Source organism: Gopherus evgoodei, chromosome 1 (genome assembly GCF_007399415.2).
Source record: "Gopherus evgoodei ecotype Sinaloan lineage chromosome 1, rGopEvg1_v1.p, whole genome shotgun sequence".
NCBI classification, from domain to species: domain Eukaryota; kingdom Metazoa; phylum Chordata; order Testudines; family Testudinidae; genus Gopherus; species Gopherus evgoodei.
In genome coordinates, this window is record NC_044322.1 from 169,611,878 (window position 1) to 169,639,333 (window position 27,456).

The window sequence follows — 27,456 nt, forward strand, 5'->3', positions numbered from 1 at the left end:
CAGTAAAAACATGAGCTTTATGCTAGTTTAGCCCATACATTCACCCTGACCTGTGCTGTATGCAGTTCAGCTGAATCCAGGATCTGGTTAGTAGTATTCAGCTGACTTTCTGTAATTCCTTCTTTTGGTTATTGAAACTGATTTTCCAATAAAGCCCTACATCAGTGGTTCTCAAATTTTTCCATATCATGACTAAGGCTATGATTTAGTCATGGAGGTCGCAGAAGCCACGGAATCCATGACTTCCAGCAACCTCCATGATTTCAGCCTGTGGCAGTCGGAAGCTGCAGGGTCCTCCGCCACCCGTGGGGGCAAGGAGCTGCAGGGTACCCCTAGAGCTCCAAGCCCCACAGGCGGTGGGGGTCTCCTTCAGCTCCCAGTTGCTATGGGCAGCAGGGGAATCCCCGAGCTCCCTGCCACCGTGGGCCCCTAGAGCTGCAGGGATACTCCGCAGCTCCCAGCTGTTGCAGGTGGCATGGGGCACCTACAGCTTCCGGACATCACAGCTGACGGGGGGACCTCCAGACCTGCAGGCAAAAGGGGTACCCCACAACCTCCATCTGCTGCAGGGGACCCTGGAGCCCTGACACCCAACTTGCGGTAGGGGCCCCCAGAGCTCCTAGCTGCCATGTAGCTACAAGCAGTGTGTTGACCTGCAGATCCCCATTTTGTCACAGATATTTTTAGTAAAAGTCAGGGACACGTCATGAATGGGACAGGGACACGCCACTTCCATGAATTTTTCTTTATTGCCCATGACCTGTCCCTGACTTTTATGAAAAATATCCATGACAAAATCTTAGCCTTAATCATGACTCCCTGTTATTTCACAAAAATGGCTTTTAATTCCCATCCCATGGTTTCGGAACCCCCTCATCCATCTAGCCATATGGTCATGACGCCCTGGTTGAGAAACTATGCCTTCCATTGTGTACCTTGACCCCATCACCTGACAGCATGGGAGCTTCAACAGTTGTAAAGAATAATAAAGTTCTGTACGATATACAAAGAGCAACTTCCAGCTGAGACAGAGCCCGCACAGCTCCTACTGACTTGCCCAGAGAAGGTCTTTCATTTGGCTCACCTGACAGACTTCCTGCCCATGCACAGTGGATCAAACACTGGTCCTGATGAAGTCAATTGATCTCAAAAGTACTAACATTTGGTTCTAAAATTGCTCTTTGGGTCTTGGCACAAAACAAGTCTAAACACCAAATGTGCTAATTGGTCAAACCCATTTCATTGTTTGGTGACAAGCTAGCAGACACAACAGGTACAGACAGTAACAGCGCTTAGGCTATCAGAAGTAAATCATATGCAGTCTTGATATGATCACACTGACAGTTTCCACACACTGGAAGCTTACTAATGGAAAATCTGTTGTGAATACTATTCAGGGCCTAATCCTGCTCCAAATATAGTCAAGAGGACGACTCAGGATCAGTATCATTAAGTATGCAATCAGTATTCAGACATGTATTGTTTCTTACCGTGGTTTCAAAAAAAAGCAGAAGAGAGGAGACTCAGTATGGCCAGATCTGAAAACTGTTCTTCCATAAAAGATGAGAAGCAGCTGGTATTCAGAGTTGATAAGATAAATAATATTGATGACAAAGAGCAGGTGTGCCTAGTATCCCTTTAAAAGCAAAAAGACAGGGACATCTTCCCTGGTTGGATGCTGTTTCAGAGACCCTAACATTTATACACAGGGTCCAAATTAAAGCTGGCTCATATCCAACATGGAGAACTGTTGACACTGCTGAGTTGGTGCTGACTACTTGTTTTCTGAAACAAGGCTGTCACCTTCAGTTCCTGCCTATTGCAAGTGAAATGGTACCTTGAAAATTCTACATACAGTACATTTTTCTTTATTAATCCTGTTAATTTTTATTTAACCCTTTCATTCTGCTGAATGTAGAACTGTTGCTAAGAAAAGACTTAGTCAATTATTTCACATCTGAATGTAATAAATATAATGCAGGACTTATATAGCTCTCTGCATTTTAACAGCACAGTACAAACATTAATGAATAAATACTGATTCTATGGGCACTATAAAAAGAATGTTAAGTATACATAAATGCATATTAGATCACTGATTTCCTAATCTATTACTGTTTACACATGTCTATTACACATTACTGGCTTTAAACAGCAATGTGACATTTTAGTTTTTTAAAATAGTTTTTCTATAAAATGGTTTCTGTCTAATTCCTTTTATATGTGTGCATGTATTGTTTTTGCCGTGCTTAAGTGTAACTTCAGCAGCTATCCACAGCAGTTGTCATTCATAATAAATATATACGGTAGTACATTATTTTTCTCTGCCTACCATTTTATGTTTAAATGAATATGTACACACGAGTGATTAAAACGAAGCCACTAAGAATACAATATGTAACAACCTACAGTTTTAGATACTGAGCTTTTTTGAGAGAGAGTAGTAAGTAAAGTGCTCTATGAACCAGGCTGAAGGAGAGAGCATAGTCTCCTGGTCAGAACACAGCACTAGGACTAAGCCTTGGGTTCTAGTCCTGGCTTTGCCACAGGCTCATTCTGTGACTTTCAGTGAGCTACTTTAGCGTGCCTCAACTTTCCCATTGTAAAATGGAATAAGAATTCTTCCCACTGTACTGAAGTGTTGTGAGACTTCATTCATTAATATTTTTTAAATGTTTTGAGAATCGTGTATGAAAGACACTATATAAATTGAGAGGTCAAGATCCTCAGTTCCAGCCAAGGTGTGCACAACAGTTCAGAAATGGGAGGTGAAAAGGTGGCCTTTACACTCCTCTGATCCACTGCCAACTCTACGTTGGGCCAGTCTGCTAACTGATGCCAGCCCTAAGAGGTGATATGACAACCAGGGATAAGTGAAATACAAGGAAATTCCCCTGGCCACACCAATGTTCCTCAGCCACATTGGCACCAGGGAGGTGAAGACTTTACACACTTTGGGCCTAATCCAAAGACTACTGAAGTCAACAGATTCCCATTCAGTGGGCTTTGGAATCTTCATACCACAGGTTCAGATGACACATAATTAAGAATTCCAAAGTTAACCCTCCCAACTATCACCCAATAGGAAAGAGGACAATACAAGAAGAACACGAGCAGGAAAATGCTTGGCCAAACTCTTTCAAGTTAAGGAGTGGCAAAAATATATATACTAGGAAACACTTCTATCCTCACCCTGAAATGATAAGACTTCTGTCTTTCTTGGAAGTTCCAAATTGCATCTGGCTGCATGGGCATCCTGGCCAACATGCTGGGGTACTATCTAGATTTACAAGATTACATACCTGCATGTCTCACGTGCCCACCAAGAGAATTGGTGGTCTTCTCTCAGGATCTGCACCCCCACTAAAGTTCTCCCCTTCAGCAGCATCACCACAAGAGAAACTTATGTCAGAAGTAGTAGCTTCTTTCCAGAAATTGGAGATTGCAATTATTTTTATTATTTTAATCTCCATAACTGGGATCTAGTACAGTTAGCTGCAAGAGTCTCAGTCATTCATTTTCCAGACTGTTGTCCTGTTCTAGCACTTCAGTTCTGTGATAAATACAGCCTGAAGCTCATTAAAATCTTTTCATAGTTTCGACTCTCTGGTTATCAAAATATCCCATAGATCCTGAGAAAACCTTCCTATCTCCAAAAAGGAGTGGTATGTCAAAACAGCAGCCTGGAAGCTTTAACTTCTACACCAGAGTTCTCTCCATCAGAGAATGCACTTACCGTGGCTGCTCGTACCATGTCTCATGTTGGTTCCCTAGGTCTCATCTGGTTCTGGAACTCTTTCTCAAGCAAAATGGAGCCCACCAGTTTGCAAGACCTGGAGGAGATGTTGTCATTCTTTTCCAGGTGAGTCTTCCTACTCATGGCGCTAGAAAATTACAAAAACTGTAGTAAACATTTTATTTTCTATGAAGAAGTGATCTCTCTAGGATAGTATTTTGAGAAGGCTAAAGGGGATCACAGAGTGATCTTGTGGCTTGATCTACAAGACAAAAGTGCCACAAGGTCTGGGACTGTCTTACTATGTATATATGTGGAATCTTGCACAATGTGACACGAACTTGACTGGGACCTCCAGAAACTACTTTAATGTAAATACAACTAATAATAAGAGAGATTATAGTTCTCATTCCATACTCAGTCCTGTACTCTTTGTGGTCTAACACCTCTGTGTTTCATATGATGGAGGATGAACTCTGCATATCTTTATAAAAATGAAGCATAGCTCTCAGGCTCCTGGCAAGTTACCACTGGAGCCCTTCATTGTTCAAAGTTGGAGGCCCCTTGGCTAAATATAGTTTCAATTTTATAATTTCATCAGATATTTTTTACTTTCCATTTTCCAGCTGAAGACTCCTGGTACTGTACAGACAACTGGAAATGAAGCTACTTTTTTACATACTATTCTTTGCATCTTTGCAATTTTACCATCCTGAAATTTGATGAAACATGTGTCTACAGATGAACTGGGGATTTCCATTTGTGCAGTAATAGATTTTGGCTGGTGAAGGAGCAGACAACTGCCAAGAGCCAACTCTCTGACCTTTGGATGGTCCTCTACTATGGCCAATGTCCCTGCAGAATATAAACTGAGTAGCTGAGTAGCTAAATAAAGATCAAGGCCAAGTCAAAGTCATGACTAGACATCCAGCCCTGAACAAATATTTACTACCCATTCTTGACTGAATAGGAACAAAGGTCTATTTACTAATATTTTATATGATTTTAAAGTGTTCTGGCTTCAAAGCCATTTTAATTTTTTTTTTTAAATTTGTGCTTAGAGCAAATTTTTTGGAAGCATTTGACTAATACTCTAAAACACCACCCACATTATTCACTTATCTAAAGCATTGTGAAAGGATACAAACACTTGTTAATTTTATCTCTCCAAATAAAACCTGCATTTAATAAGCCATCTGAATTAGGACAAATCAGATTGTTCAAGGGATAAGGTAGAGGATACACAGTCTTTGTCTAGGTTGCCGATTCAAGTCAGTGATGATCTAAAGTGGTTACCATTTGATGGTTACTGGCGGCCCACATGACTTGAGAGTTTGAGTCTTTTAGTCAAGTTTCAACATTCCACAAATTACATTCAGTATTTGTAATAATTTGACTAATTAATTAACTAATGACATTTTAATTACTGTAGATTTAATGAGGGAATGTCACTTTCTGACTGGCCCAATGCTTGCAAGGTTACCACTCCATAATGCCATGCAGAAATCCTTGGTTCAGCACCTCAGCAAAGACTTGCTTCTTACAGGCACTGGGAGTGCTTCAGAGACACTGTTACCTGAAAAAGCTGAGAACCACATTCATGGGCTCTGAAATGGTAACATCCAGCCTTTGTTGGCCAAAGGTTATCATGATGGGTGACTTGAGGGAGGAGTGAGTAGAAGTACTCCATTGAGACAGAGGGGTTTTGGTACTTTTAATGAAAAGTTAAAGGTTTCTTTTCCTAAATAGGCCTGATTCTGTTCTCATTCATATCAGTGAAAATTAGGAATTAATCTACTGAAGTGAAGGGAATTACAACAGACCAAAACCACTATAACTGAGATCAGGCTCAGGGTCTTTATTTTGTAATACTAAAAACACATTGGCTGCATTATGCCTGAATTCAGGTGCTACCAATAAACCTAAGTACCCAGCGCAGCTATGAAATGAGAAACTCAGGAAGAGAAGGGCTGCAGATACCATCACTGAAGCTCATATAATTAAAGCTACGATTTAGTCACGGGTATTTTTAGTAAAAGTCATGAATAGGTCATGGGCAATAAACAAAAATTCACTGCCATGATCTGTAGTGGTGTCCTGGGGAAGAGGGTGCTGCTGGAGGGAGGACTGGGAGGGGGGGAAGGGGATCCGGGGCCTGCAACACCAGCTGCCAGGGGCCAGTGGACTGCGGCAGCTCTGGCTGGCCAGGGACCGCTGCCGGGGGATACGGCTGTTCTGGACGGTCAGTGGCTGCTATCTGGGATCACGGACTGCTGCTGCTCCGGTCGGCTGCCCGGGGACCACTATCTGGGGCCACAGGTGGCAAGTTTGTAGAAATTTTGGTGGTGCCCAGAACCCACCCCCCAACCTCTGCCCCCACTTGCCTGAGGCTCTGGGAGGGGAGGTCTGGAGTGCAGATCCTGGGCTGGGGATTAGGTTGCAGGAGGGGTGCAGGGTGAAGGCTTTGGGATGGAGTTTGGCTGCAGGCTCCGGGGTGCAGCAGGGGGGTGGGTGTGCAGGAGGGGGTGAGGGGTGAAGGCTTTGGAATGGAGTTAGGGTGCAGGCTCTGGGCTGGGGGTGGGGGCATAGAAAGGGGTGAGAGGTGCAGGTTCTGGGAGGCAGTTTGGGGGTGGGAAGGGGTGTGTAGGAAGGGGGTGCACCCTCTGGGACGGAGTTTGGGGATAGGAGGGAGTGCAGGGGTGAGGGTTGTGGGGCTGAGGATGAGGGATTCATAATGCAGGAGGGGGCTCAGGGCTGGGGCTGAAGATTAGGGTGTGGGGGGATGAGGGCTCTGGCTGGTGCTGAGGGGTTCATGATGCAGGAGGGGGTTCAGGGCAGAGGGTTGGGGTGTGGGCTGTGGATGAGGGGTTCATGATGTGGGGGGGCTCAGGGCTGGGGCAGAGGATTAGGGTGCGAGGGGGATGAGGGTTCTGACGGGCTGAGGCATGAGGGGTTCATGATGCAGGAGGGGGCTCAGGGCTAGGGCAGAGGGTTGAGGTGTGGGGTGAGGACTGTGGGGCTGAGGATGAGGGGTTCATGCTGCGGGGGTGCTCAGGGCTGGGGCAGAGGATCAGGGTGCAGAGGGATGAGGGGTTGGGGCTGAGGGGTTCATGCTGCGGTGGGGGCTCAGGGCTGGGGCTGAGGATTAGAGTGCAGGGGGATGAGGGCTCTGGCTGGGGCTGAGGATTAGGGTGCAGGGAGATGAGGGGTTCATGATGTGGGGGCACTCAGGGCTGGGGCTGAGGATCAGGGTGCGGGGGGATGAGGACTCTGGCTGGGGATGAGGGTTTGGGGCGTTGGAGAAGCTCAGGGCTAGGGCTGGTGTGGCTGGCCTGGAGCCAGCTGCTTGGGCTGCCCTGGGATCAGTCACACTGGCCCCTTCAGAAGTCACGGAGGTGGCAGAAAGTCACAGAATCCGTGACCTCCATGATAGATATGCAGCCTTACATATAATTAATTAACTACTACTAAATTATCTGACATCCAGTAAAGCAAGCTACAAATACGCTACAAAGAGCTTTATATGATGGAAACTCACATGCCTCTTTAGAATAAGCTATACTGGCATAAGCACTTTTATACCGGTATAACTGCAAGCATGCTGGAGGGGGGAAAGAGGGAGAATTGGCCACTTTAAAAAAGCTGCAAAACTTTTCAGTGTATACTAGTGACTTGTTGTAGCTCACACAGGAAGTCTGTGATGGTGCAGGTAACTGAGCCCACTTCTTCCAAGTACCAAGCTAGCACACTAACACTAGCTCATCCTTCTCCTCTAACATGAAGCTAGTTCATGCATTGTGTTATTAGAATTGGTACTGTATAAAGCAGTGGTTCCCAAACTTGTTCCTCCCACGGAACCTGAGGATATGGCAGGTAAACAAACCGGCCCGGCCTGCTTTCCCTACACAAGCGGCGGAACAACTTTGGGAACCACTGGTATAAAGAATACACAGTTGTTCATGAGGTTTCATACTCCTGGACACCTTGACTATAAATATAACAAAAATTGCTCGCTGGCAAATTTTCCTAGCTCTGATTTGTAGACTTATGGAGGAAAGGCCTACATTTTAAAAAATATTAATTAACGAGGTGGTTTGCTGTCAGTTTCATTTTCTACAGTAGTTCTTACTTCTCTTTTCTACTGTGTTACATGATGTTATAAAAACATACAAGTCTGTTAAATTACGCAAGACATAACATAAAGGTAAGTGCACCCTCTTGAGATTGTTTAAGTGACAATCCTTACTTAGAACTTGTCTACTTTAAGAAAATTTGTACTGGTGTAGCTAAATAAACGTAAGATTAGAATAAAGAGATTTAGTTACACACCAGTGGAAACCCTAAAGTAGACATGCTGCACCATCATGAAGTGGGGCATAAACCAGTTTAGTTTAATTCAGTTATTAAAGTAACAAGGATAGTATGTCTTTTACAAAAGCTGTGCTGAAAGAATTTGGTTACAGAAAGAAGCTAAACTAAACTCACTTATATAATCACTAACAAATTAATTTAGAGAAGCAAAGGCCTAAGAAGTTAAGGCTTACAATTCCTAACCTGAATCTAAACTGATTATTGTTATTATCTGAATGCATCTTCCTTTTTCTCTGCACAGCTTTTGTGTATTATGAAGGACATTTATCAAGGAAGGCCTCTACACAGTTGGCGATCACGTGGTCACCAAAAGCTTCAGTGGTGAGATGACAGATACAGGCATAGCCCCATAGTTAGATGCAGCTTACGGGGACAGAAGGGGCTTTTCTGTTGCTGTAGGAACCTGAGTGACAGTGGCTAGGTCAATGGAAGCATTCTTCCACTGACCTAGCTGAATCGACACTGGACCAACATAACTAAATTGCTGAGGGGTGCGTCTTTTTCACACCACTGAGCACCATAACACCATGTCCACCTACATCTGAAGTGTAGACCACTGAACACCCTGCCAGATCATCAAGTCCAAATGCCTTTCTAGTAAGCCATACAATTTCAAGATTGATCTGGGTGGTGCTGGATCTGCAAGCAAGCTATGTCCCTTTTGGATTTGCCTTGATGATTATGGGTGAAGTCTGTCATGGAAGTCACGGATTCTGTGACTTTCCGTGACTTCTGCAGCAGCCGGTGTGCCTGGCTCAGGGGAAGCAACTGCTGCTGCGGCAGTCCCAGGTCACCATGCCCATACCCCACAGCAGAGTTTGGGTGTGGGAGGGAGCAGGGGGTTGGGGCACAGAACAGGGTGAGCTGGGCTCTGAGCAGCGCTTATCTGGAGGCTCCCTAGAAGCGGTGACATCCCCCTCGTAAGCTTCTAGGTGGAGGTGTGGCTAGGTAGCTCTGTGCGCTGCTTCCACCCAGAACACTGGCTTTGCAGCTTCCATTGGCTGGGCCCCAACCCCCTGCCACCTCCCACACCCAAACTCTGCTGCTGTTGGGAGGGGGGGAGGTGCAAAGCCAGGTAGGGACCTGCTCGCCCCGTCACCCCACACACATCCACCAGCGGTGGTCTCAAGCAAAATCCCCCCCCCCCAATTTTATTCACTGGTATTTTTACCTGTCCATGACTTTTACTAATACCCATGACTAAAACGTAGCTTTACTGATAATGCAGCACCATAGTCAACACCCACAGTGCATACTCTGGAGTTTCAGCCTGGGGGAAAGGGTGTCACAAACAGCTTGGCTGCAAACACCCTGCTCTTCCTCCCACATGGGAGAGGGGCCCTGGCATGGAAGAGGGGGATAGGAAGCCGTTCTCTGGAAACGCTGGGCCAAGTAACTAAAGCCCGGGGCACTATAGGGATGCCTACACTGTGCTGAAAACCTGGACTGTGGGACCTGGACTTGAAGTTTCCAAACCCACACCTGAGCATCCACACTACATTGCAGGCATGGGTTTACAATTGCTGGCCCCGGCTCCCATAGCCGTGCTATGGCAGCCGACTGTGCCCGAGCAGGGCTTCAGGCTGGGAGCTCTGACTTGACCCGTGTCCACACTGCAAAATCACAGGGCGGGGGGCCTGAGTCACACCGGGTCTGCTGAGCTACCCCCGCCCAGCCCTGGGCGCTGGGCGCCTGCTGCCCCCACTCAGCCCGACGTGTGTGCGGACACACGGGGGCTCACCCACAGCACAGGCTGGCTGCGCGGGCAGGGGGACACAGCCCCGTGGCGCGGCTGCAGAGCGAGGCGAGGCGGCGCAGCCCGGCCGCTGTCACAAGGACTCCACCTCCTCCCGCGCGGCCACCAACCAGCCCAGACCGATCGATGTTCTCTAGGGATCATTCGCTTCTCCCTGGCAGAAAGGAAGGAGCCCGCCCCAGCTTGGCGCAGCAGTTTCCTTCTGCGCCTGCGTGCCAGGGGAGGGGCTTGTGAGTTGCGCGCGCAGGCTCCCTCCATTCTCCCGTTTCCCGTGGTTCAGCTCGTGCATCGCGGCGCGTGGCCGGCGTGCTGCCCCGAGCGGACATGGCGATGCACGTGCCCAAGGCCCCGGGCTTCGCCCAGATGCTGAAAGAAGGCGCCAAGGTGAGAGCGGGGCCAGGCCTGGGGTCCCCGCGCGCCCCCGGGGCCGGGCCGGAGAAGCTTCCAGAAGCGCAGCCCGGGCAGGACCCTGCGGCCCCACGCGCTGAGGAGGGCGGGGCCTGTCGTGTCCGCGGTGCCCCGCCCCCTCGGACGACTAGGGGGCTCCGGCCACGAGATGCGGGCTCAGGGGCAGCACCTCCTCCCCTCTCTGCGTGTCCCGCTCCACGGCGGGTTCGCGCGTGGCCGCCCTGGAGGCTGCCGGCGGGGCCCGCAGCTGCACCCTGGGAAGGGGCTGGGCTGGGCGGGGCCGAGCCGGCTGCAGGGTCCCCGACCCCGGTTCGCGCCGCTCGGGAGCCGTAGGTGCCCTCGCCTCCTTCCCCTCCGGAGCCGTCCCGAGCGGCGTCACCCCCTCCCGGTCCTGCCTGAGTCCCCCTCTGCCCTGGAGAGCGGTTGTGCCCTGTGGTGGACAAGCAGGTGAATGGGAGCTCCCAGGGCGATGCTGTGACCAAAAGAGCTGCTGTAATCCTGGGATGCATCAATAGGGGAGTAGGAGCGTGAGGTATTTGTAGCTCTGTGATCCCCCACTGGAATCTGGTGCCCGAGCCTGGTGTCCCTAACTCAAGAAGGATGTTGACAAATTGGAGAGGATTCACAGAAGAGCCACAAGAAGGATTAGAAAAACATGCCTTATAGTGATAGATTGAAAGAGCTCAGTCTTTTTAGCTTAACAAAGAGAAAGTGAAGGAGTGACTTGATTGCAATCTAAAAGTACCTACAGGGAGAACAAATATTTAATAATGGGCTCCTCAGGTTAGCAGTGAAAGATATAAAATGATCCAATGGATGGAAATTGAAACTAGACATTCAAATTGAAAGATGTACATTTTTAACAGAGTAATTAACCATCGGAACAATTTACCAAGAGTTCTGGTGACCTTTTCCCGCCACTGGCCATTTTAAAATCAAGATTGGATATTTTTCTAAAATATACAATTTAAGAATCATTTTGGGGAAATTCTATGGCCTATAATCTACAGATACAAAAAAGTCCTTTCTGAGGCCTTGGAGTCTATGAAAGTTTTAACAATAATGCCCCCAAAGCACTAGGCAACTAACAGTGGGTAATTTGAGCAGCTGCCAGGCCATTCAACCACAACTCTGTTTTTATTGAGACTCTGATCCCTCTCCCTGTATAGGTTCCTTGGCTTTCTATATTGCAAGCTGTTTGGGAAAGGAATTGTTTTGATATATATCCCCACAGTGCTTAGCACAGATAAGCCCCAGCCATGGAATGCAAATGCTAATAAATTAACTCACTCCTGTTACCAAGGAATGACCTCATATCAGTCTATTCTTACTATACTGTATACAAAAAAAATTCTAGAGAAGCAAAATGCTTAGTACAATACTACGCTCAACATTGAATTAATATATTTAACATGCATTTTGGCAGGAGTTGACAAACCTGCCTAGGAGAATAGAAGCTTTGCTCAAATAAATGGACAGAGAGGGATTAGGTGTGGGTGGCCAACCTGTGGCTTCAGAGCCACACGCGGCTCTTCAGAAGTTAATATGCGGCTCCTTGTATAGGCACCGACTCCAGGGTTGGCACTACAGGTGCCAACTTTCCAGTGTGCCAGGGGGTGCTCATTGTTCTGCCACAGGCGCTGCTCCACTCCACCCCTTTCCTGTCCTCTCCTGAGCCTGCCATGCCCTCACTCCTCTCTCTACCCCCTGAGCTTCCTGCATGCCCCGAAACAGCGATTGGGAGGTGTGGAGAGAGAGGGGGAGCTGACAGGGGTCTGCTGACATATTACTGTGGCTCTTTGGCAGTGTACATTGGTAAATTCTGGCTCCTTCTCAGGCTGGCCACCTCTGGAACAAGTTATTCCTGATTCCTTCTCTGGAAGGGAGAAGAAAGCAACAGAGGTTTCTGAGCACTGCTGCTTAACAGGATGGAGAATGGGAGACGCAAGCGCTGAGGGAACTTTATGCTTTTCTTTATTCACAAGAGAGTAGTTGGAGGTAGGGAATAGTTGCAGGAGCTGCTGAACTCTTGTAGAAAGGAGAGGAGATAAGGGGAAACAAGATGGCACAGGTGCTGGTTCTCCTTTAACAAGAAGAGACAGAGGAACAGAACAGCTGGAGCTGCTTCTACCTTTCCTGAAGTTGTGAGAGAGCTTGATAAACAGACCTTTCTCTGGGACTTTTAGAGGGCACCCAGATGAACTTTGCAGAGGTGTGTGAGAGAGGAGACGTGATTTATTAACTGTTAGCAGGAGCTCTGAATTTACAAAGGGATGTATGTACACCTCTACCCTGATATAATGCGACCTAATATAACACAAATTTGGATATAACATGGTAAAGCAGTGCTCTGGGGGTGTGTATGTGTGCGCGCACTCTGACGGATTAAAGCAAGTTCGATGTAACCCAGTTTCTCCTATAGCACGGTAAGATTTTTGGCTCCCGGGGACAGCATTATATCGGGTAGAGGTGTATGTGGGAGGGAGTTTGAAATTATTTATCTCGTGGGGTATAGTTGACTTACTGATGTGGGAGTGGTGTAAATGGTATAACTTTGGGGGTATGGTCTTGATGGGAATGATGGTGCATAAATTTTTCTCAGGCAAGTAGGTGTGGAGGACATTTGTCATGCCCTCCATAAGTCCATAACCTCACCAGAAGTCACTGATTTACTTGGACAGACTTATGGTGTTCAGTCTGTTGAGTGTTGACCCAACTTTCCTCTTTCATATTCAGAAATTTGCTTTAGTTGCTAAACTTTGCAGGTGAGAGCCAGTGTATGTTAGCTTCTTTGTCACTGTTTTTGAAAGAGGATTGAATTTTTGTTTAAACTTTTGTGCAGCCAGGATTTCACTCCAAAATAACTCAGTGGGAGATTTGCTATTGATTTTAGTGGAGCCAGCATTTCATCCTGGCTGTGAAATGACAAGTGACTGTAATTCTTTTTTTGTTAGAACCTTTGATTCTAAGCAATAAACTTTTTTTCTTTGTTTGGTTTTTTTTGGGTAGCATTTTTCAGGATTAGAAGAAGCTGTATTTAGGAACATACAGGCATGTAAGGAGCTTGCCCAAACCACCCGTACAGCTCTTGGACCAAATGGTAACTTTCTCTAATTTTATACTGTTTATTGTAATGCTTACGTACAAAGAAGCTATATTTGTTTTTCTTGAAGAATGACTATTCCATTGTTTGTGGTAAAACTTCAGTTATAAAAGTCTTTAGTCACATTATTTCAATAAAGGAGAATTTTCAGTCTGATCAGTTTTTTTAAAAAAAGTTTAATGTACCATACCTGCCTCTGAGTCCTCAAGTCTGTTTTTGTAGAATTATCATCATTGTCTTAATTTAATTTTTGTTTGTCCTATTTGCTGCTATGTGAAAGCTCACAGAAGGTGAAGAAACATTGACTCTGTAGGGGGTGTGGTTAACCTGACTACACACTGCACTATCAAATGCACAAAGTAAACTGAAAAACAGATTGTGCTGGTACATTTTTGTTAGTAATCTTAAATTATGTAAGAATAGGCTTACAAAAAACTAATTTGGTTTAAATTGTTCGTATCCCCTTAATGTAACTTCAAAACTTTGTTTCAGAAGAGAGGGGTCTCACAGGTTCCTCAATCCAAATTTACAAATTTTTATAGGGCTAAAAATTATGACGGTCAAAATATCCCAAACCACTTCTTTACAGAGGAAACTGATTATGGTAAACTGCTTTGTTTATAAATACTTTCATATGAAGAACAAAAATAGTCCATCGATTGCATGAGATGAGAGGAATTAACCAAATAACACCAATTCACACTGTAAAGTATTTACAGTTGTGTAAAATAAGAATTGATAAGCTTTTTATCATTTAGGAATGAACAAAATGGTTATCAATCATCTTGAGAAGCTTTTTGTGACAAACGATGCCGCAACTATCTTAAGGGAGTTGGAGGTAAGTGCTTTTTCATGTTAAAAGATTTTTACTTGCACACAACTAGCTAAAGTTTATTTCAACATCTAAGACTTTTACTCGGTTTTATTAATAAGGGTAAGTTTGTAGGATCAGGGCCACAGTTTCTAAATTATCCAATTCATAATTGGATCCTGAGAGGAGTGTAGCAAATATACACACAACAGACAAAAAAAATAGAAGGGCTTTTCAGAGCTCTAGTAGTGACAGGCCCTGCTGCAAAGACACTTTGATTATTGAATATCATTATTAGTATTTACCTCTCTTCCTCCTCAAAATAGGAGTAGAGTTTAGGAATGAAAGAGACATGGATTGTAATTGCTAACATCTTCTGTGGAAGACTCCTGTTTAAGAAAAATAAGTGCAATGTTAATTTCTTGTTGGTGCCAACATTCACATGTCCCTCTACCTGCGTAGAATTCTCACTTTCGGTTTTAGGGATGTTGGGGATGTGACATTATCCTGCAATGAGAAAGTTAATAGAATTGTGCAAAAGCTGAGATGACACTTCATTTGCTGCAACAGTTAAATAGAAACTCATTTGTGTGATACCTCTGTGTCAACCCATGGATAATGTTGTGTGTATGCTGCTGGACAGTGATACTCAGACTAAGGCTCCTGAGCCACAAGTGGCTCTTCAGTTTGTCTCCTGCTGCTCTTTGCAGCACATGATATTAATCCACAGTGCTGTAATATCATTAACCAGTCAGGTTATTTTACTATGTTATTAACCAATTGTAGTCGATAAAATAATAATACTTGGTCAGTTATTTTGCTGTGAGAATATATAAAAATAGTAAATAAACAATGCATGCACACTATTATGGCTCTTTTGGGTGATGTTGATTGTTAATTTGGCTCCTGAACCACTGAGGTCTGAGTGTCACTGCAATAGAACTTTCCTAATTTACTTTAAACAGGGGACCCTTATAAATGATTGAATTCTAAAATTAGCAAGTGAACAAACACAGCAGAAATGTTTAAGAAAATGTATTTACTGCTTTTTTAATTAGATATTTTTAATCTATATTTACATGCACGGTTAGACTTGTTTTTCCAGTATTTTCAGTACTGTAAAATTTCAGTAGAGTTCTTAAATACAGGAGTCTTAATTGCTTATTATAATCAATCTTGCATCTCACCATGGCTTAGACACCGTAATTGTAGCTATAAATATATACAAGAATAGATAAAGCACTTATCTATTAAATTGTTTATTGGAAGACGGAAGAGCTGCCATTTTTGCTATTTAAGTATAGCTTAGAGCTGATCAACTGTGTATATATGCATACACAAAACTCAGTGTTGCTTGAAGTTTATCTTGACAAGGTAAGTTGAAAGTCTGAGGTAATCTACATGTGTGATTGTAAGGCCACACTGGTATCCCATAAAAATAATGCAGCTGTCAGTTAGAAGTGGGGAAGAAAGGAAGTGCCTTTTTTCTATTAAGTGTCTTAACCCCACAGCAGTATTCCAGAGTCTTGCAATTTTCATATCTTATACTCTTGTTTATTGTGTAATTTACTGTTTAACTTGCTTCCCCCTCCCCCATCTAGTTCATAATCCTGATTAACTTTAGATCAGATTTTCAACCAAAAAGGAGTTTATATTTGATACAAACAAAGAACTTTAGGGGTATATACTTTTAAAGTTGACTAACTGGGATATTAACAGTTAAATTAATATGTCTTAACTCCTTTAACAGGTCCAACACCCTGCTGCAAAAATGATTGTAATGGCTTCCCATATGCAAGAGCAAGAAGTTGGAGATGGAACAAACTTTGTCCTTGTTTTTGCTGGAACCCTTCTTGAGCTAGCAGAGGAACTTCTGAGGATGGGACTTTCAGTTGCAGAGGCATGTGCTTAATTTAATATTCATGCTGCATGAACATTGGTAGATGATAACTAATATGGGTTAATCAGTGACCTTGGGTTGTGTATTACTTAATCACATCTGTAATAATCTTGAATATTGGAATGTATTACTTGATGGTCGCCATCCCTTTTGAGTTGCCCCCTTTAGTCAACTTTCAAATGACAGTATATAAATAATGTATGCATTGATACTTTGTGACTCTTTTTCAGAAGGAAACATAGTGAACATGAATGTATAGTTAGGTGGAGGAGATTAGAATGTCACTGAACTTTGTCATTTGCATTATAGGTGATAGAAGGTTATGAAAAAGCTTGCAAGAAAGCCCTAGAAATTCTTCCTGACTTAGTATGCCGTTCTGCAAAGAATCTGCATGATGTTGAAGAAGTGGCATCTTTGCTGCACACCTCAGTAATGAGTAAACAATATGGCAATGAAATCTTCCTGGCAAAGCTTATTGCTCAGGCATGTGGTAAGTAAACAAGTTTGCATCTTGTATTTATCTAAACTGAATACAAGCTTGTTTTTAATCTTTGTTATGTCGTTCAAGTACTCACATCATAGGTGAAAGGCATTGCCAGCTATTCATGTATTAGGCTAAATGAGCTAAATATATCAGGTCTCAAGCCTTTGGGGGCAAGAGAGAGAGGGAGGTGTTATTTCTTTTCCTCTTACCCACTGAATTCTCTTCATGGTCGTTGTGGCCGAGCTGTGGTTAGTCCAAATGGCTTTCTAGCAAGACATACATTTTCAAGATGAAAATTTATTTTCATCTTTGCAGTTGCACTCATGCTCTTAAATGCATGACTTAATCTAAGTGTGATGGTCGTGAGTTTTGTTATATAGAGCTTGTAGATATGCAGACTCACCCCTGCGGCACCTCCTGCTGGTTGTCCTTGGGAATTACTGATCACTGCCAGCCCAGAGCACACTCTGCAGACCAGTGATCTGCCTGTCCTCTGGCCCAGAGTCCCTCCCTGGACCCCAGTGCCTCTTTTAACTGAGGTGCTGCCCCTGGAAGTACCCCACCAATCTGAGTCTTCCCTCCCTGGGGAACCTCCATCCCACTATTCCCACTCTGCCTCAGTTTTAGCGACTGCCCAGTCTTTATTTAGCCTCCATTCACTAGGGCATACTGCAGTATCAGCCACTCATCATAGGCAAAGGGGTTTGGACCTGCTGCCTTTGCCTACCCCTGGGCTGCCCTCTGCAACCCTCAGTACTTCTTCACCTTATGCTAGGCTGCAGCCTGGGGCTTTCCAGGCAGGTGCTCCCCAGCTCCTGTACCTTTCCCCAGCCCTGCTCCACTCAGGTACCCTGGGTCTAGCTCCCTGCAGCCAGGCCCTTCTCCCTCTACAGGCAGAGGGAGACTTTTTGGGCTTCTGGCTTACAGCCTCTTTTAGGGGCCAGCTGTGCCTGATTAGGGCATGGCCACAGCTGAACCTACTTTCCCTAATCAGCCCAGGCTTCTTGCCCCAGCCACAGCTCTCTCCTGGGCTGTTGTAAGCCCTTTAGGGCAGGAGTGGGGGTCCACCCGGCTACAGAGCTCTCCATCTTTTAGAGCTCAAGAATACAACTCTCATCATTAGTGCAAATTTTTCCTCAAAATACTCTGTGCCAAATTCAGCGTAAGTGGGCACAGGCTAAACTTGACCTGCTGGCTTCAATGATTTGTGTTCTCTTGTTGGCCAGATACTCCTATTTCACAGAGAAGAGTTCCGCTTTCTATACTTATCTATAACTGATCATCGAGGAGGGTAACTGTTTCCTGCTGATGTAAAATTTGGCAGTTCATTTCTTGATCTCTTTATTTGTTTAAAGACTTTTGAAACCAAATATCTTATTAATGCAGTGTTTTCTATATAAACAATGCATATGATTTTGTAGTGTCGCATTTGTACTTTGCTCTTAAATTATATAATACATGTTTCTTTTCTCAAACAGTATCTATTCTTCCTAATTCTGGTTATTTCAATGTTGACAGCATCAGAGTATGCAAAATCTTGGTAAGCTATGAACTTTTTTCACTAAAGCATGACTAATTCTTACTCCTGGGGAAATTCTGCACCAAAAAATTAAAACTTCTGCGCACAATATTTAAAAATTCTTCAAAATTCTGCATATTTTATTTGTCAAAATAACACAATATAATCACGCCAGTTTCAATTATTTTGGTAATTTATTTCACAATACTTGTCAGCAAGTATGTTTGAACTGACAACAAAAAAAGATTCAGGAAATATTTGACAAATAGATTTCTTTCTAGGCATATTAAATATGGAACTTTGAGTAGTAATTCATTTAAACTACAATTCAAAAACATTTTTGCCACACTCAGAAGCAGTGTGAAAGCTTGTGGGAGTCAGTGGCAACGGAGGAGCTGAGCAGGAGGGAAGTAATACCTGGGAGTGAACCTGGAAGGTTATTGGATGTGAGTGGGAGAAGTATGGAACAGGTTTTTTGCAGGGGGGGTGGGAGGGATTGTTAGGGAGTTGGGGAGCATCCCTTACGCAGACATTGACTTTCTTTCAGTCAGGCACATTTGTCCCTGCACGCCCACTCCCCGTTCAGCCAGGCATATCCCCATTTGGCCCTGTACCCTCACTCCCATTCAGCCCTTGGGTTAATGTTGTTACCCCACTAACTCCTATACCTTCACTAGCCCTTCTGAATCCCAATTTGTGAGTCCCCAGCATCCCCATGTGCCCCACTCTGTCCCCCCATACCTTGTGCCTCCTAACCTGGTCTTGTGGGCACGGCACTTTGAGGAAGGCAGCCTCTGCCTCCTCCCTCTCAGCAGCTGGCTGCCCTCTCTTCTGGCACCATATCAGCCCCTGGTGGGTGAAAGGTGTAATTGCAGTGTGATCCCTCTCATGGCTTCTCTTTGCCTCCCTGTCAGAATCAATTATTTTGTGAGGGGGGAGGAGGGGAATATCTGTAGGGGATATCAATTCTGCACTTGCGCAGAGTTCCCTCATGAATAAATTCTGGTATTCCTGTTACTGTATTAGATAACTGTAATGAAAATAGCTCACTTAAAGTGTTATTTCTGTTGTCCTTCACCCAGGCTAGGCTTTAAGATTGTTTTTATTTTTGATAGATTGAGATACATATATCAGTAATGCAGATATATTGTTACAGCACATTCAAATAAATTATTTTTACCAAACTCTGGCATTCCTAGTTTCAAGATATTTTCTGTGAGGTATTTGGCTTAAGAGCTGAATTGCCTGTAGTCTTCAGGGGCAGAACTCTTTAAGTATTTGGTCAGTAAATAAATCAGCTTCAAGAGCTAAAAGCTCAACCAATATGTTTTTCAGTAATTGTATCTTCAATTAAAATGCAACCCATATGTTCAGGCTGGGGTAGGGGAGGATGCAGAACCTTAAGGGCCTGATCCTGTTGTTCTTACTCTGTCAGTGGGATATTAGACCTCAGGAAGGATGACAGGTTTGGCTAAAATTGTGCTCCCCATCAGCTTCTTTCTTGTTAATCCTTCTCCCTGACTGGGAGCAAAAAAAGGGATCACTATAAATTTCTAATAGTTACTGCCATGGAATAAATCTTCAGCTGTGTGTTTCTTGAGAAGAATATTCATTATTCCTAAATCAGCGTAGTGTTTTCTCCTTATCCTGGAATAGAAACATGTCTAAGCACGTTCAAACGTGAGACTTCCTTTTTTAAAAGAGCAAGTGTAGCTTTATTGTACTGGATTGGTGTACTGAAATGTGATTTTTATCTGTCCCCTTTATTCTCTTTAGGGCTATGGTATCTCTGCCTCTTCAGTCCTGCATGGTATGGTTTTTAAAAAAGAAACTGAAGGAGATGTTACTTCTGTCAAAGATGCCAAAATAGCTGTGTATTCCTGTCCTTTTGATGGCATGATAACTGAAACTAAGGTATGTAGGTGCCCTAAAGAAGTCCCATAGCAATGTATGTACATATGCAGTTCTTGGTCTGTATTATTCTCAGGTTAATATTAACTTTAAATATCCTTGACAGTTGGAGACAGTGACAACTTTTTTTAATAGGGGACTTGAGCTTCTATGTTAAAATGAAGTTCAGGGTTTTCTATCATAGCTGTCTAAATCATATTTTTCTCTAACTTTAATATGAAGTTTTTCTTTGAGCAGATGCATTTTCAAACTGTTCTTGAGACCACTGACAGATAACACAAAACGTTAGCATACAAATATAATTTGAGTCAAAATAGAGTTTAAGGCTCAAGATACTCTTCTGTGTCCAACACACAGTAGTTTTGCTCTACTAGGTTGTTTAATATGACATTTGATTTAATTGCAAATTAATTAACTGACTTAATTGCAGATACCTATATTACATCATGGTGGTTGACAAAATTACCTGAAAAGTTATAGACTCTGGTAGAGGTGAATGGAGCTGCATTGCCGTGACTCAATTCTTTCCTTTTGAAAAATCCTAGAGGATAGTGTTGAGCAAAAGTATAGCTCCCCTGAGAACTCATGTCCGGTGTGCAAAGTGGTGGTGTTCATCACACCCTTCTGTCCAATGTAAGGCTGTCAAAAGAAGTAGATGGTTTAGACTGCACTGACATGAGCACGTGGATGATGGCAATCCATCTTTTTTGTTCAAAATGGGACATTACTGTTTCTTTGCCTCCGTAAAGCCTTCCTTAGATTTTAAAGATAACAGTGGTAGCTGGAAACATCTTTCCACCTGTGTCTGGAGAGGATGGTTGTGACTTTCCTCTTGCCAGAGCGAGACAAGCCTACTTGACCTCTAGAGTAAATTAGTATGATGTGTTGTGGAGCTATCCTGGAAGACCATATAGAAGCTGCTGCTGGTGCAGAATGTGGCTGGTCACTTGGTGCTAGCCATGTGGAGGATATTACACCTCATTCTCCATAAATCACACTGAACTCTAGAAGTAAACTGGCAGCTAGGATGGTTTCTGTGTAGGTAAAATTCTGTGTGGTTAGTATTCTGTTTTTGGAAGCACTGTCTTGACACTTGAGCAGCTACAGGAACAGATATGAACAGTTCCTGTATCTGAACTCTGGACAAGAAACTAAGGCATTCCTGAAAGAGGATTTTCAACTGTGAAATTTCTCTCCTGGTGGTCCAGAGCTGAACTTTGCTGACCTGCAATTTAGTATCTGACCCATTTCACTCATGCTTTTACTTGAGGAATAGTGATAAAGTAGCATGAGTTGAAGTGGTGAACAGGAGAGGGGCAAGTTCATTTTGGTTTGTCAAAATGTCATGTAAAACCTCTAAGCACAATATGCATGTGTTTTGTAAATTGAAAAATGTTTCCTTTTGATAGGGCACTGTACTGATAAAAAATGCTGACGAACTTAGGAATTTCAGCAAGGGAGAAGAAAATCTAATGGATCTGCAAGTCAAAGCAATTGCTGATGCTGGTGCAAATGTTGTAGTAACAGGTGGCAAAGTGGCAGACATGGCACTTCATTATGCCAATAAATACAACCTTATGTTAGTCAGGTAAGGATTAAAATGGTACAAACAATTTGAATGTCAATACTTATACCGGGGTCGGCAGCCTTTCAGAAGTGGTGTCCTGAGTCTTCATTTATTCACTCTAATTTAAGGTTTCGCATGCCAGTAATACATTTTAATGTTTTTAGAAGGTCTCTTTCTATATGTCTATAATATATAACTAAACTATTGTTGTATGTAAAGTAAATAAGGTTTTTAAAATGTTTAAGAAGCTTCATTTAAAATTAAATTAAAATGCAGAGCCCCCCCCCAGACCAATGGTGAGGACCCGGGCAGTGTGAGTGCCACTGAAAACCAGCTTGCGTGCCGCCTCAGGCACGCGTGCCATAGGTTGCCTACCCTGACCTATACATACCATACACCTCTACCCCGATATAACGTGACCCGATATAACACAAATTTGGATACAATGCGGTAAAGCAGCGCTCTGGCGGTGCGGAGCTGTGCGCTCTGGCGGATCAAAACAAATTTGATATAATGCGGTTTCACCTATAACGTAAGATTTTTTGGCTCCGGAGGACAGCGTTATATTAGGGTCGAGGTGTACTTGCTGTTGTCTCTTCAGAGTCCTCAGAATACAAAGGTATTTGTAATAGAAACATTCTTACCTAATGTGGATGATTATTTTTCCTCCAGTAGAGGGTGAAATTGAGTGTCTATTAAGTTAGTTACGATTAGGGTGTGTCTGTTACCAAACATAGTTTGAGGTTTCCTGATAATGGATTGCACCTTACCAAAACTCCGTATTTTGCTTAATGGTTCCATTGTCTATATAGTCATCATTTGAAAATAATTTTCCAGTCAACAAAATCAAATATTCTAAAAAGACACATTAGTGATTTTAGTAAAGTGGTTAGAGTGTATAGAGGTAGGGCTATCACAATGGTGGTTCCTCCAAGTCAGAGTATGTAGTGGTGTGCAGAAGTATAAACAATATAGGTAGTGCATAAATGGAAGAACTCTTCCCTGGGACTGTTAATAAGCATCTTCCATGGGCACTAAAATTCAGTTTATAAAAATGAACATTTTTGAGTATAGGTATAATTATTAAAAGTAGGACAGCCCCGTGAAAAAGACATAACAGCTAGTGTTAAATTTTCATATTTTGATCCTCTCAGAAAAGTCTTGTGCAGGTAAAAGGTACTCTTCTGTTTACAAAACAGAATCAGTGACACTTCAAAAGAGTTGTAACGTTCAGAGAAACAGTATTTTGATCCCATGAGGTTATTTGAGATGAAACATGGTTTAATACAGCAGACCAGATGTTGGCCTAGTAGCCTTGAGCATTAAACTTATTAAACTTCATTTTCCCCATTAGTAAAATGGAGATACTAGCTATTCCTCTGTCACAAAGATGTTGAGGATTAATAGTTAAACTTTCAAAGTGCTAGACAGATATAAAAAAAATTTGATTCCAAGTGAACAGTGCTTAAAAATAAAAATTACTACTTCAGTGTCTGTAGTAATAGCACTGAATTCCTGTAACCATAGAGTAGCAACTGCAGAAATGCACTAAAGGGGTTGATACCATGGTAGTGTTGTAGTCGATACCACTAAACTAATTATGATAATATTACATAGAACTGCCAAATTACGGAGGAAACCTTTATTTTTACATGCAAACTAATATAAACTTCAAATTGTTCTTGGAAACATGGTACTAAAAGGTACTCCTTTTTTTTTTTTTTAAAGGTTGAACTCAAAATGGGATCTCAGGAGGCTGTGTAAAACTGTTGGCGCTACTGCTCTTCCCAAATTGGTATGCCGTTTGCAGATGAGTATAATCGGTGGAGATATTTATTTTGTATGAACGGAATCTTTTTCTGACTTGTGCTTCTTTTTCCAGATTCCACCTACAGTAGAAGAAATGGGTCATTGTGACAGTGTTTATTTGTCGGAGGTTGGGGATACACAAGTAGTTGTGTTTAAGCATGGTATGTTTCTATTCATAGGAGATCATGGTTCTGTGCCATGACTAGAACCTTACTTATAAATGTTCTACATCTTAGTATGTTTTCTAGAGAATAAAGTCTGTCTGTTCTTAACAGAAAAGGAAGATGGTGCCATTTCTACCATAGTAATCCGTGGATCTACAGACAATCTAATGGATGACGTAGAGAGAGCTATAGATGATGGTGTTAATACTTTCAAAGTACTCACTAGGGTGAGTAAAATGAATATACTTCTCTGTTAAAACAGCTGTAGACCAAGATATTTATCTCAAGACTTTATGGCATGCTTTGCTCCCTTCTGTCACTTGGAATGCAGAAACTACTTGTATGTCCTCAGCATGGGGGAAAACTCCAGTGGTCAAAGAGCGGGTGTGTAATTGATTCCTATGCCACTTGTGCAGCCCTGGAGTTAGGAGATGGGTTGTGGCCCGAGTGCACTGTGCTTAGTCCATCATCAGTGACAAGATGATGTGTTTGAGACCAATACAAGCTGGCAGAGCTAAACTCCACCCTGGCCAGAAAATCCGTGAATAAGTGGCATTCTGTGGACCATTTTTCCCAACCTCCTGCCTTCCCTATTGGAAACTGAGAACAGCAGCAAATCTGGATCTTGGTATCTATCATTGGTGATAAGGATGTTAAATATGTTTAGATACTGTACAAAAATATTTAGTTCATAAATTAGGACAACTTAATCTGTTCCAAAAATTTTGTCTTTAAACTGTGCAATTAAGATACTGATTTTAAAATAAGATGGGGAATCCTCAGTGTGAATACAGGTTAGAAAACATGAAGCTTTTGGAAACTATCAGATGTTAAACTTTCAACTTTGCCACCGTTTGAGTCCAGGTCTAAGTCCCTTGCAGCTTTTATTCTGCCTCTTCCATGACGACTCCCCAGAATAGATGATTGGCTGAGGAGCAGTATTAACATTCAGTGCCTTTCCTATTTTTCCCAACAAGTCATGTTGTCAGTTGAGATTAAAAACAAATTTACTCTTACCACTTCCATTTAGTTGTTTAGGGAAAGTTCATTATTTTACTCAAAGACATTTAGAAATAATAGATGCTAGATTTTTACCTTTAGTCATACTAATAAAATGCCTCATTTTTTGAAGTTAGTGCCACTTCTGCACTTGTGTAATGTTCTACCAAGAAAAATATCTGTTTTATGAAGGCAGAAATTAGTTCTAGAAACTAAAAATCTAATCAGGTTACTTTAAAACAAAACTACCTCAAACCGCTTTGCATTTATAATTATGTATCTTGTGGGGTTTTGTACACAGGATAAACGTCTTGTTCCTGGTGGTGGTGCAACAGAGATTGAGTTGGCCAAGCAGATCGCATCTTATGGAGAGGTAAATAATGTGTTTTCCTCTTGCTTCATCCATTTCTCTTCCTTTAAAATATTAAACAGTTTTTAAACTTTGCTTTAGACATGTCCTGGGCTTGACCAGTATGCTATCAAGAAATTTGCTGAGGCATTTGAAGCCATTCCTCGAGCACTAGCAGAAAATTCAGGAATAAAGGCCAATGAAGTTCTCTCCAACCTTTATGCAGTGCACCAAGAAGGCAACAAAAATGTTGGATTTGATATTGAGGTAAATGATGTCATACATTATGCCTGCCAAAATACTTGGTTCTGTGCAAAAAAATACTCCACATAATTTATATCCTTAGGTATTTTATGTTCTAGATTTTAGGTGTTCAGCTTTAAAGTAATTGGAACAATATATTAATCAGTGAGCTAGACAAACAGCTTAGTCTACCATGAGAATGGATGTCTTGTTCTTCAGTAGACAAATTTCACTACTACATACGCAATGGTTGTATGTGAGAAGTGAGGATATGTTCTTGGACAGTTGCTCAGATAATTCCACTTATGATTCAGTTCACATTTCTAAAAGTTGCTCAAATGAATGTTTTATTTGGAGGAAAGAGGATAAAATCAGGAAAGTCATTTTATTACCATTTGGTGGGTGTGGCTGTTGGTGTTCAGGCTTACAAAGGTAGAAGAGTTTTTGAAATAAGGTAGGAAAATCTGGTGCTGTGAAACTTTGAGCAATGTTCATATTTTTTTCTGACAGGCTGAAACTGCAGCTGTAAAGGATATGTTGGAAACTGGTGTGTTAGACACATATCTTGGAAAACACTGGGGTATTAAGCTGGCTACAAATGCTGCAGTGACTGTGCTCAGAGTAGATCAGGTGAGTTGAAGATATGATTTTGGGAGACAGTGATTTCAAACTTCTGAGTTAACTTGAGACCTCTTTGTACATGTCAGGAATACATGCTATAAAAAGTAAACTGATGACCTTAAATCAGTTTATTTTTGTGAAACCAAGATATATTATTGATGACCATATTGCTAGATTCAGATCTTGGAAAGGTGAGGCAAGGTGCCATATCATTGAGATCCATACATATTGGATTTACAACCTGACCCATAGTTGGTAGCTCTTAATTTCACAGGTATGAGCGTGTAACTGTCTCAAAGAAAATGTGTAGTATGTATTTTTTAAAAAAACCACCTTCCACATCTATATTTTAAATGCATCTTGTATAATAAAATGGAAGGAATGCGCTAAAGGCTTTTCTGGATAGTTTAATGACTTCGTATTTTATGGAACTTTAGCAGAAATGTGTATGATGCATGTAAAACTTCTGTAGATTATTCTGGCAAAACCAGCAGGCGGTCCAAAAGCCCCTAAACAACAAAGACACTGGGCTATGGATGAACGGAAAGATGAACCTGTAAAATAGCAAGCTGTAAAATCTGGTGGCATTTGTTATATTGAGTTGAGACACAGCTGTTGCATTAATGTATCCACACTCAGCACAGAGCTAATATGTATTGTAGGTTTTCAAGGGCACGTGTGTGAGCAATTTATTTAACAACTTGTTTGAAATACGATTTATGGCAGATTGCTGTGCTGTAGTGAATTAATTTATTTACAGAAATTAATTTTGCAGTGCTATTTGAGCGAGGTGTAGCTGACATTTTTGGAAGTCTGCTTATGCTGGGAAATCCTAATGTCAGGGATTTAAAATAGATTTTCAGTTTATTCAGATTTTGTGCATTACAGATTATCTTTAAACACTTCCTGTAATATATTGCATTGTGTTCAGTAACCCAGTCACTATCTGACACACTAGCTAGATAGTAAACAGATCTTTCTTAGATGTGAAAGTATACAGCTTGAATCCCCCCTCTCCCTTTTAAAAAAACGTAACTGAGGGAATACTGAAATTGTATTGGGGAAAACAGCATCTTATGATGTGCCAACTTGCAATATATTTGCAGAAATATGGGACACACCCAATGGTAAAAGCTTGTCTGTTAAAATGTACAAAAGTAACAGATCTGCATAAGCTGCTCAAACTGCATGTCTCAAGCTATAGAAAGGAAAAGTCCAAAGTGAGTGTTATCTAATCTAATTATTTTTTCCCCAAGATCATCATGGCAAAACCAGCTGGTGGGCCCAAACCTCCGTCAGGAAAGAAAGATTGGGATGATGACCAAAGCGAATGAACAGCTTCACTGTACTTTGAGTGCACTAGGATTGTATGCATCTTGTAATACTCCAGTTGGGGCCTGACATGTTTTCTCCCTCACCTTAAGTTATGAAACTGTATCTAGTAAAGAGTGCAGTACCACTACACTTTCAATAAATGAACTTGCAATATAAAAAGACTCAATTTGTTAACTTGTCCTATTAGACTTGCAGCCTTAAATAAAATGAACTTTCACACATGTTGCTTTTGAGTGTTAATTACCTATATTGGGTAAAGGAACAATTTGTTTTGAATCTCTCTACAGCTTCTGTTTCCCTGTGTATGAAAACAAATAAACCTTAAATACCATTAACAATGAATCTTTAATCACAATTTGGGGAAATTATA

The 27,456-nt window shown here is 42.4% G+C and overlaps 2 protein-coding genes across 3 annotated transcripts in view; one reads left to right on the forward strand and one right to left on the reverse strand.

The window, feature by feature from the left end:
• Positions 1-10,018, reverse strand: part of MAP3K7CL (MAP3K7 C-terminal like) — an 89,830-nt gene extending 79,812 nt beyond the window's left edge. Inside the window, exons 1-2 of the mRNA XM_030579408.1 lie at positions 9,952-10,018; positions 3,737-3,884 (exon numbers count right to left, since the gene is read on the reverse strand). Of these exons, the coding sequence (XP_030435268.1) occupies positions 3,737-3,754 (18 nt within the window). The 5' untranslated portion in view covers positions 3,755-3,884; positions 9,952-10,018. The remainder of the gene's footprint in view (positions 1-3,736; positions 3,885-9,951) is intronic.
• Positions 10,019-10,089: 71 nt separating this feature from the next.
• On the forward strand, positions 10,090-27,366 carry CCT8 (chaperonin containing TCP1 subunit 8). 2 transcript variants are annotated; one of them, XM_030579385.1, is made up of 15 exons: positions 10,090-10,247; positions 13,281-13,371; positions 14,133-14,212; positions 15,936-16,085; positions 16,395-16,575; positions 18,048-18,109; positions 19,865-20,002; positions 21,409-21,587; positions 23,295-23,361; positions 23,449-23,536; positions 23,651-23,766; positions 24,840-24,911; positions 24,990-25,154; positions 25,641-25,760; positions 27,008-27,364. In XM_030579385.1, the coding sequence occupies exons 1-15, from the start codon at positions 10,188-10,190 to the stop codon at positions 27,083-27,085; spliced, it is 1,647 nt and encodes a 548-aa protein (XP_030435245.1). In that variant the 5' UTR covers positions 10,090-10,187; the 3' UTR covers positions 27,086-27,364. The 2 variants fall into 2 exon arrangements, with proteins under 2 accessions (XP_030435245.1, XP_030435254.1); XM_030579394.1 differs by lacking the exon at positions 10,090-10,247 and adding an exon at positions 12,109-12,483 and having other exon boundaries at positions 27,008-27,366.
• Positions 27,367-27,456: the final 90 nt, after the last annotated feature.

Bases quoted from the DNA above. Each gene is read 5' to 3' on its own strand.
- CCT8 (XM_030579385.1), top strand. From the start codon at position 10,188: ATGGCGATGCACGTGCCCAAGGCCCCGGGCTTCGCCCAGATGCTGAAA. The intron at 14,213-15,935 runs GTAAGTGCTTTT...CTCCTTTAACAG, and splicing joins CTATCTTAAGGGAGTTGGAG to GTCCAACACCCTGCTGCAAA. The intron at 25,761-27,007 runs GTGAGTTGAAGA...TTTTTCCCCAAG, and splicing joins CTGTGCTCAGAGTAGATCAG to ATCATCATGGCAAAACCAGC.